At 48.6% G+C, this 19,979-nt stretch overlaps 1 protein-coding gene across 2 annotated transcripts in view; it reads left to right on the top strand.

Annotated features, from left to right (window-relative positions):
- The window catches only part of LOC147214556 (IQ motif and SEC7 domain-containing protein 1-like), a 95,524-nt gene that overhangs the window by 38,685 nt on the left and 36,860 nt on the right, over positions 1-19,979 (top strand). Inside the window, exon 1 of one of the 2 annotated variants that reach the window (XM_086142032.1) lies at positions 12,052-12,516. The exons of the other annotated variant lie outside the window; for it this stretch is intronic. Coding sequence (XP_085998158.1) covers positions 12,368-12,516 — 149 coding nt within the window. The 5' untranslated portion in view covers positions 12,052-12,367. Of the gene's footprint in view, positions 1-12,051; positions 12,517-19,979 lie in introns of those variants that run through there. 2 annotated transcript variants of the gene reach the window in all.

The raw sequence follows: 19,979 nt of genomic DNA on the forward strand, positions 1-19,979 counted from the left end.
AGCCGTGTCGCCGCCAAGTGTAATCTTTCTTCTCTGCTCCAGGAGCCCATAAGGAAATGGATATTGAGCCGTTGCGTTCGCCGTGTTCCCGGGAACCGATCGGACCGTTAAAACTGATCCAAACAAGACGCTCAATTTCATGAATGACTAATCCGGGTGCTTTATGATAATCATCGCTGCCGATGACCATCTCCGAAGCCCCGATTATCCGCCTGGCCTCTAATAACAACCTCTGCGGGGCCTGTTGATCCCCAGGAGCTCCGCCTCCTTCCAGAGCGTGGAAACCGTGAGCGGTTAGCGGTTAGCGGGGGATGGGATGTCGCCGCCGGGGGCGACCGCAGTTCATGACCTCCGATGTGTTGCGCTGCTTCCCTCCCATGGTGGCGTATGAGATCATTTGGGAAGGCTTAACGACACCATAAAGCCTTTATTGCGCGTGGCAACGGATGATCCCGGGCGAATGAAGAAGCGCTTGTTGTGTGGAAGACTTAGCGTGCGTTTTAAAATAAAGAGCCGATGTGAAATTACCGTCTCGGCGTCTTGTAAATCTGCAATCCCCCTCGTCGGCGCCCCTTTTTCTTATTTACGGCTGTTTGCCTAGTAAACGTGAGATCTGGACGGATTGAAACGCCGAGCTTTAACGGACCTGCGAGGAGAAGGTTTGCATCCGTCTTGAATTTGAACCTCATAACCATCTTTTGAAGTTCCCAGCTTGTAGGAAAGTCCATGAACGCATGTCGACGGCATTGTTTTGCACGTAAACGGCTTTGCTGGATGGCGAAACGATGAAATAAAGGCCTCGCCAGCGTTTAGACCAGGGGTCCCCAAACTTCAGAAAAATAAATTATAACATTATTAATAAAATAACTAATAACCAAATAACCCTTTTCAAGATTTTCATCAAAAAAAATAACAAGGAACTTTAACTTAACTTACTTGTAGACACAACTTTTTGCAGCTCTCATATTAAATTCACTGTGAAAACCAGAAAGGCTATGAAACCAAACTGATAGCGACACCTACCAACACAACACATCTCACTACCAGTTTGGTTGTAGAACAGATTTTATTATGATTATATTCGTATTAGTATTTGCATCACGATTATAAAATCATAATGCATTGTTTGGGAACCACTGGTTTAGAGGAATTACAGGCTTTGCTTCGTGCGCGGCGTGTTTCATCAGCGCTGTATCAGTCACTCGCTCTTTCCCCGTAGTTTGGTAACAACTGATGGGCAACAGGACGTCACACACAGTGCTGGAATACAAAGTACAAAAGGACACAATTCTTTGATACAAAATAAAGCCGTGTAGTTCAGTGATGAGCAAAGGATCATTTGGTCTGCAAACAAAATCGCACAGTTTTTTTTCTTCCGACCTTCTGCATTTTATTTTGAAATAAGACTTTTTCGCCTTCGCATTACTGGTGTTAGGTGAAAAGACGTCAAAAAACAACAAAAATTTGATTTGTGGAAGGATTAATTGCCAAAAATACGTCAAGGGAAAAGTTGTAAAAATGTTTTTGAAGAAAATGATAAATCTGAGTAAAGCAAGTTTTTTTTTTTTTTTTTTTCAAGAAATAAGTAATAAATTAATAATAGATTTATAACTATGTGGGGCAAAATCCACATTTTTAACCTAAAAAGCTCTTGTGAGTTTTTATATTTTTTCGTTGAACTCTGCGTTTTGTGAAACGGTGCACAAAATGTTCACTGTTTAAGTCCGGGGGCCACAAACCCCAAAAAATCTTTCTTGGTACAAATGATGTTTTTTTTTTTCATTTGACCTTCCGGATCTTATTTTGAAAAACGATTGTTTCCGCCTTCATCTCACTGCCGCACATCAGCTACCACAAGCTAGCCCTTGGAAACAAAAAAGGGCCACAAATAAAGACGCCGGAGAGCTTTTTCGGGAGGAAATGATGAGACGGTAGAACCGTCGGCAAAAAGAAAGCTGCTTTTAAAAGAAAAAAATCAAGATTTCTACCTAATTTACGGGTTCATCACAGCAGGCGACACATGCGCTCCGTGCACGCTGGGCGTTCTTTGCGGTGAACGGCTAGCGAGTGAAGCTGTAGCGCAAAATTATCACAACTGGCTAATATAAAGTGGAAGGGTCGTATTCAGATTGGAATACTGTGAAATGAAAGATGAGATGAGATGAGAAGAACTTTATTAATCCCGAAGGAAATTGTTGTGCCAGAGTTTCAAGTAAAAAACATAACAGTAATAGATAATAGTAGAAAGGAGGAAGAATAAGAAATATAATGAAATATGAATTGTCTAACTATTAGCAGTAACTACAAAGTGAGGTTTTTATTATTTGAACCTCCTTCAACTCTAACGGTTCGCGGAAACATTTCGGACCCTGTGTGTTTGAGTGTGTGTGTGTTTGTGTGTGTGTGTGTGTGTGTGTGTGTGTGTGTGTACAGTATTTACTGTATCTATACACAGGATGTATTGTCAGTGTGTGTGTGTGTATGCATTATTTATATTATCTACAGCAGGGATGCCCATCACAGTGTTACCTTGTGTGTGCGTGTGTGTGTGTGTGTGTGTGTGTGTGTATACACGGTATGTACAGTGTGTGTGTATGCACTATGTATATATTAACAGCAGGGGTGTGACAGAAGTTGAAGGTGGAGGTGGGACTCCATCGGGGATCAGTTTCTTCTGGTTCACAGCAGTGATGGACAGGCTGACAGATGAGGTGAGACAGGGATCTCCATGGACCAGGAGGTTTGCAGATGACATTGGGATCTGTATAGGGAGCAGGGAACAGGTGGAGGAACATCTGGAGAGGTGGAGGTATGATCTGGAAAGGAGAGGAATGAAAGTTAGTCGCAGCAAGACAGAATTTATGTGTGTGAATGAGGGGAGCCTGGATGGAACGGTGAGGATACGGGGAGTGGAGATCGAGAAGGTGGAGGATTTCAAGCTCTTAGGGTCAACAGTCCAGAGCGTAGGAGAGTGTGGAGAAGAGGTGAAGACATGGGTTCAAGCAGGTTGGAATGGGTGGAGATAGAAGAACATCAGCCAGAAGGAAAGGAAAGGTGGAGGAGACACTGGTGAGATGATCTACAAACACTGACAATGACCAAAAGACTGGAGGAAGAGCTGGAGGTGGCAGAGATGAAGATGTTGAGGTTCTCTTTGGTAGCGACCAGGATGGAGAAGATCAGGAATGAGTCCATCAGAGGGACGACACATGGTAGATGTTCTGGAGAGAAGGTCAGAGATGGTTGGATCATGGATGGAGGAGGGAGAGGGAAGATATTGGTAGACGGATGCTGGAACTGGAAGTCTAGGAGACCAAAGAGAAGATGGACGGATGGAGTGAGAGAGGAGGATCCAGAGGGTTAGATGGAGAAGGTGGATTCTCTGTGGAGAAAAGCCCAAAGAAGAAGAAAAAGGGTCAAACTCATGGTGGCCACATACGGCTGAGGCAGATGTCAAGCGGGCCGGACCATTAGAATAATAGCATTCTCAGCTATAAATAACCAAATATCATGTCTTTCCTTTGTTTTGGTGTAAAGAAGTACAAGAACACGAGGAACATCTTGAAATTTAATGAAGAATCCTTTTTACAAAACTTTCCATGAAACACCTCATATTTCCAAATGTGCAATTTACTTTTATCATTGACATGGATGCAGAACACGACACAGGCACAACACTTTAACAACTAATCGGTATTGAAAAATATAGATTAAATGAGACTTATAAAGAAGGGATTTTTAAACCATTTCCACATGTGCATATAAATCTAAATTGAATCCCTGCCTGGACCTTACAAAGTAAAGCGAGTGCTATTAAACGTGGAAGGAAGAAATGTGTAAACTTTATCCATGAATCATGCAAACACATACAATACACACTGAAAACGTTTGGAGTTGCATAAACAGTAGAATTCCAACATACTCTTTTGTAGTGAAGCTGCTGACTAACATTAAATCGTACATTTTTGCTCGGTAGCCGTCTTTACCGTCGCTTCACTGACTTCTTGGCCGTGGGTGAAAGTGGACTGGCGTTCCCTCAGACCCGCCAGCGATTGGTTGATCTTATCGGTCTTATTGGTCGGTCATATTTTTCGCTGCGATGCGTCTCGTGGTTGCGCCGAATATCATATTCCTTAAATACCGAAACTTGTGGCAAACGCGCCAAGCACAAAGGTTTCCCGTGCGTCTCCGTGACTAAATAGGACGCTTGTCTTCTGCTCGGACTACAACAGTGCGCCCCCTAGTGGAGAATTATTGAATTGCATTTAATTAAAAAAATTAAATGCATGTCTTTTATGCATTTTTTCACTTTCAAATTATCGTACGGGCCCGATCGAACCTCCTCGCGGGCCGTATGTTTGACACCCCTGACCTAGAGTGTGTGCAGTGATATATGGTGATGATGCTGTGGTGGCTTCATGTGTTCATCAGAGGTCCTGTGCACCTCCTGGCAGATGGAGGAGATGCCGTCTGATGTTCACGACTCTGGAGGTCCTGGACAGAAGTTAGGCTCCGGTGCTTCTGGGTGGATGGAAACACGCCGAGTTACAGACGTTTGGTTTCTTTGCAGGCCTCCGTTGGGGAAAAAACGGAAAAAAACCCGTCTTTCAAATCTGCAAAGATCTCCCGGCGGTTCGATTTATTGATTGATTTATTTATTTTCATGTGGCAAATCATCAAAATCCGCTCGTCCGAGTCCCAACTTAAAAGCCTGCCAATTTAATTTCCCCCGAAGCTCGGCGGCGCTGGCCGTCCGAGGTCGCCGATAATCCAATCCCGTCCCTGGGAGGCTCCGCTAAGCCGCGACCCCGACCGTAAATTGAAAGCGGAGATGATGTTTGCGGGATGCGATCTTTCCTCTCCGGACGCGCGGCGGATCTGCAAGGCCCCGGACGCACCGCCATCTTGGATATCGCGCCTATTTTTTTTTTTTTGTTTGTTTGTTTTTGCAAATCCATCCCTCGCGTCCCGTCTCCAGGTAACATCCAGGCCCGAAAAACATCCGCGGGCGTCCTCGTTCTCCGCGCTAAATTAGATGTAGTGAGAGATTAGCGATAGCGTACGACTCCCTCCCTCCTTCTGACACGGCTTATCCTCTCATCGGCTCTGCGGCCCCGTAATATCGGGCAAACGTGGCCTCCCGGCTCCGTTGGGATGCTTTTACCGTTCGCCGGCTGCCGTATCGCGCCCGGGATCGAGAACTAAAAAATAAGACTGGGGAGCCTGATCTCTTTCCCCGCTATCCCCTCTCCTCCTCCTCCTTTCCAGCCGCACTCCTTCACAAGAAGGGATTTGTCTGCGAGTTGTGAGTTATTAACAGGAAGCCGAGGAGTGCGCGACTTCTCCCGCGCCGAGAGCGCAGATTACAGGATGACGGACGGGTTGCCGGGAAAGTGCGCGTAGATACAACATGTGGAACGCCAGCGTTGATAAGTGTGATATCGAAGGCTTATGACGTCTTAATGAATAAATCCGCGGGATCGCTTTTGACCCAGTGGTTGTGTTTTTGCTCCGTCAGTCAGGAGAGCTTTTAGAGTCGGGGCTTCCAACTCATTCTGGTCCAGGGGGCTGCTGACCGCCATTACCTACAAGTAACACTAAGTCCAAATTTTCCTTTGTTTTAGTGTAAAAGAGGTAAACAGATAAATTATAAAACTCTTTATATGGGCTGAACTGTTCCTCTAAAAAAAAAATACATGACGAATTGATATAAGATAAGATAAGATAAGATAAGAACAACTTTATTAATCCTGGAGGAAGATTTATTAATCTTCGTGCAGAGCATCGCTGCACAGTCTACGTTGAGGCTCAACAGTCGGCAGCCTCACCGCACAGCTCTCCTCAATATTTGAGGAGTAAATGTGAAAATCCGGCCATTTTGAATAAAAAACATCAATAACTGGTGAAGTAAAATGAAAAACACCCTTTATTGTGCAAACCACTGATAAATAGAACTATTTCATTTTTTTTTTCATTTGACTTTTTTTTTCTTTCCAAGATTAGCAAGTGAAGCCCAGCCTCTCCTGCCTCCCCTGACAGCATGTCACTGATATATATATCTGTATAAGTGTGTGTGTGTGTGTGTGTGTGTGTGTTTGTGTGTGTATATATATATATATGTGTGTGTGTGTGTGTGTGTGTGTGTGTGTGTGTGTGTGTGTGTGTGTGTGTGTGTGTGTATATATATATATATACATGTGTGTGTGTATATATTACATTGCATTTGGCAGACGCTTTTATCCAACGCGACTTACAATAGAGGACAGAGGACACACACACACATATATATGTGTGTGTGTGTGTGTGTGTGTGTGTGTGTGTGTGTGTGTGTGTGTGTGTGTGTGTGTGTGTGTGTGTGTGTGTGTGTGTGTGTGTGTGTGTAGGTACCCCCCCCACACACACACACACACGTTACATAGTATATACAGGTGATCCTCACTTGACATGTTGGTTAATGACGATGGGTTTTATGATCATATTAAAATACACACCAAATGCAGAAGCAGAGGAATTGTGAATATGTATTAAATGCGCTTACCTGCGCTTATATTTTGCCTCTATTCATGCAAATATAAACATTATATTTAAAAAAAAAAAAAGGGGGGAAAATGGCTGATATGTATGCAAATACAGTACGGTCATACGGTAGAAATGGTGTTTTGTTTAACTCGCTTAACAACCGAACCCTTGGAACGTAACCTCGTCGTTAAATGAGGACCACCTGTGTGTGTGTGTGTGTGTGTGTGTGTGTGTGTGTGTGTATATTTATTAATTCTTATTCTTATTTCCCCTCCTTCCTTTCCATTCCCGCCGTGCCTGCCGGGTTTCAGACCAGGATCGTCACCATAATAGTATCTCCATCCTAAATCACTGTAAATCTTTCTTAGCATCAGTCGGTCTTTGTGTTTTACACCAGGTCACCTCGGAAAACACGGCGTCTGGAGAATCATCTCCCGGCTCTTTGTCTGAGACGCCATCAAACGCGGTATCCGATTGGCTCGGTGCGTCTGTAGGGCGCAGCAGAACCTCGCTGGCGCTCTGGCGAGGCCTCAGGTTTGGTTTTTTTTTTTTTGATGCGTGTTCCCGCAGATAAGGAGAAACGCTGCCACCCTGTGGCGCGGAGCTCTCGGCGCCGACGCCGTTGATCTCGGTGGTTTGAAGTAGCTCCTCAGAAGAGGCCGCCCTCCCTCCCGCTCCGCCGCGGAGCCGAGGGCAAGGACGCGCTTCAGACGGCGAGACGGAGACTAATCCTGGACATCTTCGGGTCCACCTGAGAAGGAACTGTGTACGTGCACTGATCCTCAGCAGATGGTCAAATACTTCTGGTCAGAAGCAGCTGAGGAGATGCAGCTGACCCTCGCTTGACGCGGGAGCTACGTTCTGAGATCTTCTTGTGGAAAAGTGGATTTCCACGAATTAGAGATCTGATCGTTTTTAACAGAGAAGTTGAAGGTGGAGGTGGGACTTGATCAGGGATCAGCTCTGAACACCTTCTGGTTCACAGTGGTGATGGACAGGCTGACAGATGAGGTGAGACAGGAAGCTCCATGGACCAGGAGGTTTGCAGATGACATTGGGATCTGCAGTGAGAGCAGGGAACGGGTGGAGGAACATCTAGGAGGAAGGAGAGGAATGAAGGTGCGTCACAGCGAGAGAGAATATATGTGTGTGAATGAGAGGAACCCGTAAGGAACGGTGAGGATACAGGGAGTGGAGATCGAGAAGGTGGAGGATTTCAAGCTCTTAGGGTCAACGGTCCAGAGCGTAGGAGAGTGTGGAGAAGAGGTGAAGAAACGGGTTCAAGCGGGTTGGAACGGGTGGAGATAGAAGACGATCGGCCAGAAGGAAAGGAAAGGTGGATGAGACGGTGGTGAGATGATCTACAAACATCTACAATGACCAAAAGACAGGAGGCAGAGCTGGAGGTGGCAGAGATGAAGATGCTGAGGTTCTCTTTGGGAGCGACCAGGACGGAGAGGATCAGGAACGAGCCCATCAGAGGGACGACACATGGTAGATGTTCTGGAGAGAAGGTCAGAGATGGTTGGGTCATGGACAGAGGAGGGAGAGGGAAGATGTTTGTAGACGGATGCTGGAACTGGAGGTCTAGAGGAAGACCAGAGAGAAGATGTCGTGAGAGAGGAAATGAAGGTGGCTGGTGTGAGAGAGGAGGATCCAGAGACCAGGGTTGGATGGAGAAGGTGGATTCACTGTGGAGACCCTGAAGGAGAAGAAGAAGTGATATGATAATTTTGATGGTATCTACAGAAATATACTGCTCAAAAAAATAAAGGGAACGCTTGAACAACACAATGTAACTCCAAGTCAATCCCACTTGTGTGAAATCATAGTGTCCACTCAGGAAGCAACACACATTCATTTGGACTTGTTTTAAGGACATTACATCAAAGTTGGATCAGCCTGGAGTTTGTTTTTACACTTTAATTTGGAGTGTGATTCCTAATCCAGACCTCCATGGGTTGATACAATTGATTTCCATTGATCATTTTTGTGTGATTTTGTTGTCAGCACATTCAACTGTGTAAAGAGCAAAGTATTTCATAAGAATATTTCATTCATTTCGATCTAGGATGTGTTTTTTAAGCGTTCCCTTTATTTTTTGGAGCAGTGTATAAACCCTCAACAAACCTGAGTCCACCCTTCCCCTCCCTCCCTGCTTCCCTGACGTTATTTTCCGTCAGTAACAAGGTTCTAGGCAGCTGCTGCTTTTTTTTTCTGGTTAAACATTGTTTTGTAAACTTCCACGTCTCCGTCCGTCAAGTGCCGAAAGTGGACCGACCGAACCGTATCGTCGTCCCAATCTTGCGTCATATTTTGCAGGGCTTTTGTTTGTCATAACAGCAAGCGGTCGCAGCGCGAGAACCTCCTCTTCCATTTCCCCCTGGTCTCGTCGCTTCTCTTCCTCGCCGGCAGAATTCATCATGTCGGCGACGTCGACGGATCCCAATCTGAACAAATGAATTTGTTTAATTTCGCTTTATTTTTAGTGTTTTTTTTTTTCTTCTTAGGCAATAATATGTCTATTTCATCATGAAAAAAAATTCAAATACTGCACTAAAAAAGGCACTAAACAACGATAAATCACGAGAACTGAACTCCGTGTGTGTGTGTGTGTGTGTGTGGGAGTGTGTGATCCAGTGTAAAACGCGTCAGATGTTTTTTCCTTGCAGGGAAAAATGGAGCTACCATTAAGCGTGATGTTAGCTAACGGCTAACAGGGTTCTCAGTGAGCAGATAAAAACCATCAAGCATCTGATGGTATTCCATGAAGGCTGCTGGTGTTTTTGTTGCCTCTTCTTCTTCTTCTTCAGTGTGTTTTGTTTTTGCGTGAAGCCGAAGGTTCAAATTCAGGTGCAGATTCGAGCCGAACGCTTCTTCGAAGTAGCACTAAGTCCAAATTTTCCTATGTTTTAGACCAGGTAAATGATAAAAAATCTTTATGTAATGAAGTGTTCCTTTAAAAAAAACATAACAAACAACCTGAGATTCATTGAGAAAAGTAAGTGCACCTGCTTCATTCTGTCTTCTCAGATCTCCGTGCATTTTGTTGTGTTTGAATCTCATCGTGGCACCGAAACCGGCTGCATCCACGACGAGCGTCCGGGTTTCTTATTAACCTCAACCAACAAGTAAGAAGTGGTCCATTTTTATTTGGAGAACCCAACACTCAATGTCGGCTTTTCTCTTTTTTGACAATACATTTGGTGATGAGTGTTTCGGGTCCAACGGAAAAAGCGGGTACATTTTTCAGACCCAGAAGCTGCATTGCTGCCATCTGCTGTTGCAGACAATACAGGAACTGCATTTTTATTTTTAAACAAAGCAGTTTATGATTTTTATACATTTCTTTCAAATTGTAGATTTACTCCGCGGGCCGGATAGGACCCTCTGGCGGGCGGTAACTGGCCCGCGGGCCGTACGTTTGTTACTTTGCCTTAAAGGGAATGAGTGAGTGAATGGCCTGTGATTGACAGGGCGAACCCCGCCTCTCGTCCAATCGCAGAGCGGCTCGTCCCCGGCGCCCTCCGGCAGCATGACGGGATGAACGAGTGAGGTTTGAAAGCCGTCTGGATCTCCTCTCCGGCCTCCGTTGTCATGACTCAGCTCTGCGCCGTCACCGCCTCGCCCCCCCCCCCCCCCCCCCCCCCCAGCGTCCTCGGGGTCTTAATAACGCCGTTGTCGGCGCCGGCCGGACCGGAACTCGGCGAGAATAAATAACCGATTAAAAAAAGGATTAGAAAAAAATCCAATATGGCCGCTCCCGGGATGACAGCATCATTGGATTTAAACGGAAACAATTGTGACTTTGACCGGCCATCGAATAATCCTTTTAAATAACACACACACACACACACCGACGGATTTATTAGAAAGATCCCATAAATCCCCACGGTGGAATATGTGATGGTGAATGTTGGTCTGCTGCGGCCGCCGTCTAACGGCTTCTTTTGTCCCGCCGTGACCGGCTGGGCTCTAACGGCCATATGGCAACCGCCTGCGAGGAGGGCGGCGACGTATGTAACACGGATGCGTGTAAAAATCCCACACGGACACGTGTTCCGGTGCGTTCAGCACACGGCTGGGCGGAGGAATATCCCTGCAGCGCTTCTCGCTCTGAGCACCTGTGGAGGCAGCAAACCCGGCGCCTTTGTGTCAAAAGATGTTGCTGAAGCCATGAAGTGATGGTTATTTGTCCACTGGAGGTTGCTCGCTGCTGCACCGTGTGTGTGTTGGTGTGTGTGTGTGTGTGTGTGTGTGCGCTGACTACTAACACACACTCCCTCCCTGATGCCCCAGAAAGCACAGAGCAGCTCCCCGACCAGGTTTTTAACCAGCGGAAATTTGTAGGCAGGGACCGTAACGGCAGGGTGGTGCAGCGCTGAGAACCTCCACCTCGGAGCCAGAAGGTTCCTGGTCCTCATCATGAAGGCCCCTTGGAACGTGCACGTTCCTCTACAAGTGCGATTTCACAGCTCAAGTGTTTTGACCTGCGGTTTCTTAACCAAGAGGTCCGGCTTCCTCCTCCCATGTTCTCCCCGTGTCTGCGTGGGGTTCCTCAGGGTTCTCCGGTGTTCCTCCTGTGGTCCAAACACATGCAGGAGCTTCAGTGGAGACCCTGAAGTGTCCGGACGTGTGAATGAGAGGGTGAAAATCCCAGGAATACTCTGAGTAAAGTTCCCTTTCTGTGGAAAACAAATGTATCGGAGAAAGTATTTGTAGTCTTAGCGGCATTGAAGAACTACAGATGCTATTAGCTCCTGACACGTTCCTCCATGAGGAGCAGTTCTCCAGCGTGATGGTTCCAGGATCCACCGCTGGTTTGACCCAACGGTCGCCATGGCGTTCACTCTATGCATGGATGCTGTAGTCTTTCTGTTTCTAACGTGTGTGTGTGTGTGTGTGTGTGTGTGTGTGTGTGTGTGTGGTTCAACACAGTCCTGATTTGAGCCCAGCAGAGAGATGGGCTCTGCTCATTTCTGCTTCAATATTTAACACTTCCCGAGTCCGCCGCCGTCGTCTGGAGATGATGCAACGTCACCGCAAGCTGCGGCTTCTCCTCCAACAACTTTGTCTGGATCTTGGCGTCGAGTCCCGATCTGTGACGCCTCCTCCTCTGGTTCTTCTCAGAGCGGCGCTCCTTCCTCCGTCCTCCATCCTCCCCATCTGTTCTTCCCGGTCTGCAGACGTGAAGCATCTCTGCACCTTCTCCTGGAAGCCCTCCCCCTCCACCATGTTTGTTTTGAAACACATCACAGAGAAGTGCATTGATTTTTTTTTTTTTTTTCTTCTCCTTCAAGAAGAGTGAAAGATGGAGGGAGGAGGTGGAGGGGTGTGTGTGTGTGTGTGTGTGTGTGTGTGTGAAAGGAAGGGAAATGGGGAAAGGAGGGAGTGAAAACAAAATGGGAGGGAGAAGAGAGAGAGAGAGATGATAATGAGCCCTACCTCTGACACATCCTCTTGTTGCCATGGAGACCAAGGAGCCAATCGGGTCGTCTCAAACGGGACCGTACTACCGGGGACCGGGGAAGTGGGTGTGGAGGGACGGGGGAACGGCGGTGGGTGGTGGCGGGGTGGAGGCGAACACCGATGCGTCTGATCCGGCGGAGCGTCCCGTCCCGTCCCGCCACCTCCGCCGCGGATGGCGTGCACGGAGATCTCCAGCATCCACGCCGGACGCCCCCCTCCGCCTTGCCCGCCTCCACCCCCGCCGTCCGCCAGCCTCTTGGACGCTCCTTGTTACATCACACACCCTCCGCGGAGTGTGTGTGTCTGAGAGCGCCGGGGAGGGAGGCTTTACGCGCACACGTCCACGCCATCGCGTCCCGTTGACCCGCTGGAAGGCAGGATGGACAAGCCGAGTGTGTGGCGCGCCGTGGTGAGCAGCAGCAGCAGCAGCGGCGGCGGCGGCGGCGGCGGGGACCCCCGGCGGGGCCGAGACCCGGGCTCCCACCCCTGCAGGCCGGGCTCCGCCGCCGCTTACCGGCTCTACGACATGTGAGTAGTGCGTTCCGCCGCCAACCGTGGGAGGAAACATCTCCTCCACCGTCTCTGCTGAGTCACCTTCTTCTGTCCTCCGGTGCCCCCCCCCCCCCCCGCTCCCGGTAACCCCCCCCCTCCCCCCTCCCGTTGAATCGATGCAAAGTGGAGGTTTATTTTTCTTTTTTTTGTTGCAATCCCTCGGGTTGGCGCAGCGAGAAGGTCCCGGGTTCTACTCCGTCTTGCCGTGGGGTCTCCATGTTCTCCTCCCGCACGGAGGAGGTTCAGTGGAGGCGCTGCGTCGTCCAGACGTGCGTGTTTCTATGTGACGTGAATGAGAATGAATGAATGAATGAGCGTAAAGCCGCTGGATTGATGGAGGAGAGGCGTGGATGAAGGAGTGATGGATGAGCATCTCCATCCCTGGAGGTCCCACCTCCTGCCCTGTCACAGCCGGGGTCGACTCCTGCATCGACAGCACCCCGACTGCAGGATCTGCGCCCCAAAATAAATGAATGGATGAATGAATGAATGAAATCGGCGTGGATGATGGAGGGACGGCGGAGCCTCGTCGACGGCCCTCAGCAGGCACTTGTGCTCCTCACACTCCCGCTGTGTGTTTAGGGCGTGAGTGTGTTCCTGTGTGTGACTGGTACACCGTGTACATGGCCTGCATTGTTATGTGAAGCGTGGTGTGTGTGTGTGAGTGTGTGTGAGAACCCTTTACATGTCATTTCTGCGTCGGGTGTTTGTCTGCACGGAGCTGATTGACTGTTTTTCATCCTGGTTGAGTTTGTGCTCCGTCATGAGGTCCTCACCGCCTGACACAATGTGCACGTGACCAGCGCACGTTTCCCCTGGAGTGCGTTTCAACAGCAGAAGTGATTTTGAAGTGTGGCGTCCGAACCGCGAGGTCGAGCTTCCCTCTCGCTGCCAGAAGGTTCCTGCTTGGATTCCCGCAGGAAGCCTTCCTGTGTGGAGTCTCCATGTTCTCCCCGTGTCGGCGTGGGGTTCCTCAGGGTTCCTCAGGGTTCCTCAGGGTTCCTTAGGGTTCTCCGGGTTCCTCCTGCAGTCCAAAGACATGCAGGAGGTTCACAGGAGACCCTCAATGCCCGGACGTGTGAATGAGAGGGTGAACAGTCGGATGTTTCTAGATGACGACAGTGAATGGATGTATGTTTATATGACGGGCAAATGGTTGAACGTCTTGTCGCGTACCTGTGATGGAGCCGTCCAGGTTGAACCCGCCTCTCGACCAATCACAGCTGGGATCGGCTCCAGCCTCGATCCTGAGCGCCTCGATAACGAACGAATGAATGAATGAATGTAATAACCAAATACCCGGCATGGGAAACAGTCATCTTAGTGGGTGTGGGATTCTTCACCGGCAATCTGCTAGTGAAGCTTAATTCACTGCTGATTCGCTCACACACACACACACACACACACACACATTCATGCACAAGCTAATTTGCGTTCCCGTATTTCCCATGCCTTCCCAATATGACATATCGTTTCATTTGCACAGCGAGCGCCGGCCCCTGATCTTCTAGCCTAGCTTTAGCCACAGGGTCACATGACGGGGGGACCAACTGATAACTCTGTGCAGGGTGGACAACACACGTGTGTGTGTGTGTGTGTGTGTGTGTGCTCATCAGATCAGAGTGTGTGAAGCCGGACGGCCTTAATGAGGAGCCGGAGCAGGAGGGCTCTGTGATCCTGTAAATGTCAGCGCAGCGCCGCCGCCAGGCTACCTTGGAATGCTAATGTCAGGCCCGCAGGATGGCGGCCTCAGCCGGAGGCTCTCCGGGCCTTTTAAACGCGTCACACTTCGCTTATCGAAGGGATGCGATGGACTTCCCGTTCGCCTCGTGCCCGTTTTATTGCTCACCGGCAAGAAAACGCCCGACAAAAATGACGGGCGTCCGCTGGCCCCCTGCTCGGCCAATCGATGAAGGGCTTTGTTTCCGCCGCCGCCGCCTGGTGTGAGCGCGTGCTCCCTTTCTTTGTCAACTCTCTCGCCACCAAAAAAAAAAAAAAAAAAAAAGATGAATAACGTCTTTGTAATAACGCGCTTATTTGTCGAATCCCACGTCCTTTGTTGGAAAATGCCTGCAAACTCTCCGCACGCTGTCACTCAGGAGATTTGCTCTTTTGTGCACGGAATTATTTCCCCGGCTTTTTCTGCCGATATCGAATCCACAATGTGGCGAATAAACACCAGCGGGCTTCGCATCCCTCCGGCGGCTCCCCCGTTATCGGCCCGGAGCGTCTTCATGCGGCCTTCCTGCTTAACTGACGGCAGCGTCGATGAAAAAGGGACTGCGTCACCGCCGCTGACAGCTCATTCCTGCACTGCCAGCCTTCTGACAGCGGAGCGTGAAGCCACCGCAGTCTGAGAGGGAGAAAGAGAGGGAGCGCGACGCCGCCGCGAACACGCTCGCGATCCCAAACGGCCGCTGCAGAAATGCACGCCGCTATTGCATAAGCGGCCCCACAGACGCCCCCTTCATGTCCGGATGCGTCGCCGAACCTGCAGTTTCTCTTCCGATCTTCTGGCCGCAAGGCTCGGCTCGCTCATTTCCCGCTCCCGTGCTCGGAGCCGTCTCACATTTCTTGCTCGAATCTCCGGTTTGCTCTCGATGACTCCCGCAAGGTCGGAGACACGATCGGCGCGATCGCAACCCCCCCGAGTGCGTTCTGCTGAAAACAAATCTGTAAAACACATTATGAGCCGGCAGAGAGGTTGCTGATGTGAGCTCTGCACCAGAGAACAGATAGTTTTTCTGTGACAGCAGCATTTTGGCGTTTCCAGAAGCGCTGAAACGCGGCTCGAAGCCTGTCATTTGCGCTCGGAAGCGTCTTGGAGGAGATGTTTCGCAGCCCGGCGGGTCCAGCTGCAGCCTCGGCCAGGATTTACAAAATACCTCGAAGCGGCCCGTAATGAAACCCCTGTCTTTGCAGGCACGTGTGAGCGTTTGGATGCGGGGAACATTTTGTACTTGTGGCGAAAATAAAAAACAAGAGATGGGTTGGTGTTTCTCGCCGGATCTCTGCACTTTGGTACGAACGCCTCGTAGAGGAGGACATGTGAGTTTGGCGTCTGGATGTTGGACGAGATCCTCGGGACGGCAAACTCATTTTAGATCAGGAGCCACATGGAGGAAAATCTATCCTCGAGTGGGTCGGACGGGTAAAATCACTAGCCGCTGATAGTTTACCTGTTGTATGTGTGCAGATGACATGGTGATCTGTAGAGGGAGCAGAGAACTGGTGCAGGAACATCTAGAGAGGTGGAGGTATGATCTGGAAAGGAGAGGAATGAAGGTGCGTCGCAGCAACACGGAATATATGTGTGTGAATGAGAGGAACCTCTGAGGCTACAGGGAGAGGAGATCAAGAAGGTGGAGGATCTCAAGTGCTCGGGGTCTGCAGTCCAGAGTGTGGAGTGAGGAGACGGTGGTGAGATGATCTACAAACACTGACAACGACCAAAAGACAGGAGGCAGAGCTGGAGGTGGCAGAGATGAAGATGCTGAGGTTCTCTTTGGGAGCGACCAGGATGGAGAGGATCAGGAATGAGTCCATCAGAGGGACGACACATGGTAGATGTTCTGGAGAGAAGGTCAGAGATGGTTGGACAGAGGGAAGATATGCTGGAATTGGAGGTCTAGAAGACCAAAGAGATGTCGTGAGAGAAGATATGAAGGTGGCTGGTGTGTGAGAGGAGGATCCAGGGTGAGGTGGAGAAGGTGGATTCACTGTGGAGACCCTCGAAGGGAAAAGAAGAACGTAAAGTTAATGTACCGTAATTTCCGGACGTAAACAACGATGCGGCTAATACATGGACTTGTTTGGGTGGGGGACGCTAACGAGCTTCACGCCGCTAAAACGTTTATCCTCGTCACATCGGACCGATGAAATGAGCGGGAAATTCTGAGTCCGTTCAACTCCGACACCGAAGAAGACGACTTTGACGGTTTTAGTGCGCAGGAGGAAGCCAGAGATAGCGATCGGCTAGCCGGTGCGGCTAATAGTGAGATGCGCTCAATAGTCCAGAAACTACGGTACCTATTGTTCAATTCACCCCTGAAACCTGGTCTATTTTATCTTTTGGAGCCGGATCAAACCGGTTCACGGGCCTGATCCGGTCTGGAGGATCTGGGCCTCCTTCCACCTCCTCCTGGACGCTTGCTTTAATAGCGTTGCTTCTGCGGTGACGGCAGATCCGTCCCGTCCTCGGCGTTCCGCTCCGTCTCTCCTCAAGTCCTCCTCCTCCTCCTGTCGCTCTGTTCAGCCTCCAGTTTCTGCATGGCTGCTTTTTTTTTCCCATCAGGTCCGAGGAGCTGCAGGGCTTCGTGCTCCTGCAGAGCTGCAACAATCGCGTCTGCTCTCCTGACGCCGCGCTTTTTTTTTGGGGGGGGGGGGGGGTCGGTGTTAATGAACGGGATGTGATTCAGCGCGCCTTTCAACGTGCTCTTCCGTCCACGTCGGCTGGAAAAACACAGGGAGGTTCTCCAGGTCGGCCACCAGGAGGAGCACCTTCCCAAGGCATCATCTCCGACCGGTCGTTTCCTTCTAAACGCCAACGGCGATCTGAGGGGGGGGGGGGTGTAATCCAGCTGTCGTTTGATTGGCCCCGTGCGGCGTGCAGAAAGGCGCCGCGGGCGGGCCGTCTTCCTGGATCTCGACCCGAGCCGCGCTCCTCATCGGTCCTCGTCTGGTCCCGGCGAGCAGATGATGGTCTCCAGCTTGCTGCTGAAGAGCTTGTTGTCGGCACTTTAGTCGGAGAAGATCACGGCCGCGGCTTATCGGCGAGCGGCAGGGAGAAGCCGCTTCGTGGCCGCGTTGTCGGCGCCGCAGGTTATCTCAAGGACGGCGCCTTAGAATTCATTCATTCTTCATCTAAACCGCTTGACCTGCCGGAGCTCGGCGGTCATCGGCGGGTGAGACCGGTGACCAGGTCACCTGGACCAGTGGACCTACGTCTGGTCACCCAATCAAATGTCCTGTAGGGACAAAGTCATGAGCCTCCTGCATGTGTTTGGTCTGCGGGAGGAAGCCGGAGAACCCTGAGGAACCCCGCGCAGACCCGGGGAGAACGTGGAGACTCCGCACAGGAAGGCCTCCTGAGGTGGGACCTCCTGAGCCTGAGATGGTTATAATGGGCTGGCCCTCCCGAGCTCCAGCGCCGACCGCAAGATGATGAGTCCGGCTTCTTCCCAACTCGTTTTTGCAGCAAATTCGGAGAATTTATATCCGTAAATTTCGCTGGATCTGCTCCAGAAGATCAGAAAAATGAACGGGGTTTGTCCTCGGGGGAAGTTCTACTTTTCCTGTGAATTCTTGCAATTTATTCCATATCTTCTGTATCTTCTGTATCTTCTGTATCTTCTGTATCTTGCTTTTGAGCCGACGTCATGAATAGTTGCTGGATGAACCTTTTGACCGAGCCTTTGAGCTAGCGGCAACTAGCATTAGCAGCTCTTTGTGCGGATGACAGATGCTAACATAGCTAGCGTGCTAAATGTTGGTTTCCTCAACCAGCTACACTTTGTTTTTAAATTCAGGATTTTATTTATTAAGAAGTAGGAAGAGTCTTGATGATCCAGGTAGAAGAATGCTGAGGTTGCAGGTCTTAAAGGAAGAGTTGGTAGAGAGGAGAAGGTTAGATGCTGGCAGATGATCAGCTAGAAGAAGAAGACGACAGAGTTGTGAAATGAGATGTACCTTAATTATTCCATGCTTGGGAAATTGTTTAACAGCAGCAGCAGCAGCAGGAAGACATACAAGGACAAGACACTGACAAGCAAAAAAAAACAAACAAAAAAAAAAACGAACCTAAAAATGAAATAAAGACACTGAAGTGTAGAAGTATTAAGTGTAATCAAAAAAATATGTTTTAAATAATAAAATAAATAAATTCTGAAGCGTAGAAGTATAATCTAAGAAAATATGTTTTGAATAATAAAATAAACTCTGAAGTGCAGAAGTATAAAGTATAATCCAAAAATATTTTTAACAATAAAATAAATAAACTCTGAAATGTAGAAGTATAATCTAAAAAAAAAACCTCTTAAATAATAAATTAAATAAACTCTAAAGTGTAGAAGTATAATCTAAGAAAATATGTTTTGAATAATAAAATAAACTCTGAAGTGCAGAAGTATAAAGTATAATCCAAAAATATTTTTAACAATAAAATAAATAAACTCTGAAATGTAGAAGTATAATCTAAAAAAAAACCTCTTAAATAATAAATTAAATAAACTCTAAAGTGTAGAAGTATAATCTAAGAAAATATGTTTTGAATAATAAAATAGACTAAGAAGTGAAGAAGTATAAAGTATAATCTACAAAATATTTTTAAATAATACAATAAATAAACTCTGACATGTAGAAATATAAAATATAATAAAAAGAAGTAGAAAAATTAAATAAATGCCTCCATATTTACTAATACACTTTTGTCAATAAAATTGTTTAGCAACAGAAGCAGCAAGACTTACAAGGACAAGACCGTGACAAACCAGCAAAAAATGCAAGTAAAAAATAAATCAAATACATCATCTCTGAAGTGTCAAAGTATAAAGGATAATCAATGAAAAATATATTCTAGATTATAGAATAAAGAAACTCAGAAGTATAGAAGTGTAAAGCACAATCTATTAAAAAATTCCAATCCAGAGGAATAAATAATAAGCAAAGCATCAATGTTAATAAGCAAAGCATCAATGTGAAGTAGCGCAGTAACTGATGCATCTTTGAATGCAACTCTGCAGGAATTACACACAAATCATGGAAGCCCCGCCTCGGCCTGCGTGTGTGTGTGTGTGCGCGCGTGTGTGTGTGTGTGTGTGTGTGTGTGTGTGTGTGGATCAGGTAATCCTAACCCAGTCTCTGCTGGTCACACACGTTCTCCACAGGAAGGGGGATCCACGGTGTACGCAGAAAGAACCACGTGAGGGTTTGCGGGCCAAAGAGCCTGCAGACGTAAATGTGTGGATGTTTGTTTATGGGAGCCCGGGATGGGAGAGCTGGGGGAGTGTGTGTGTTGTGTGGATGTGCCGGCCAGTGAATATTGATGAGAGGCCCTCCAACGGCGCTTTCCCATGACCGCCGGGACGGAGGGGAACTGCAGTGTGGCACCGTGGGGGAGGGAGGGAGGGAGGAAGGGAGGAAGGAAGGGAGGAAGGGAGGAAGGGAGGAAGGGAGGAAGGAAGGAAGGAAGGAAGGAAGGAAGGAAGGAAGGAATGGAGGGAGGGAGGAAGGAGGGAGGATCCGAAGGAAGGAAGGAAGGAAGGAAGAAAGGAAGGAAGAGAGGAAGGGAGGGAGGGAGGGATGAAGGAGGGAGGATCCGAAGGAAGGAAGGAAGGAAGGAATGGAGGGAGGGAGGGAGGGACGAAGGAGGGAAGGAAGGAAGGAATGGAGGGAGGGAGGGAGGGACGAAGGAGGGAGGATCCGAAGGAAGGAAGGAAGAA

Source organism: Fistularia commersonii, chromosome 34 (assembly GCF_037954325.1).
Source record: "Fistularia commersonii isolate RoL2024-O1a breed Wild chromosome 34, RoL_Fcom_v1.0, whole genome shotgun sequence".
In the NCBI taxonomy this organism is placed as follows: Eukaryota; Metazoa; Chordata; class Actinopteri; order Syngnathiformes; family Fistulariidae; genus Fistularia; species Fistularia commersonii.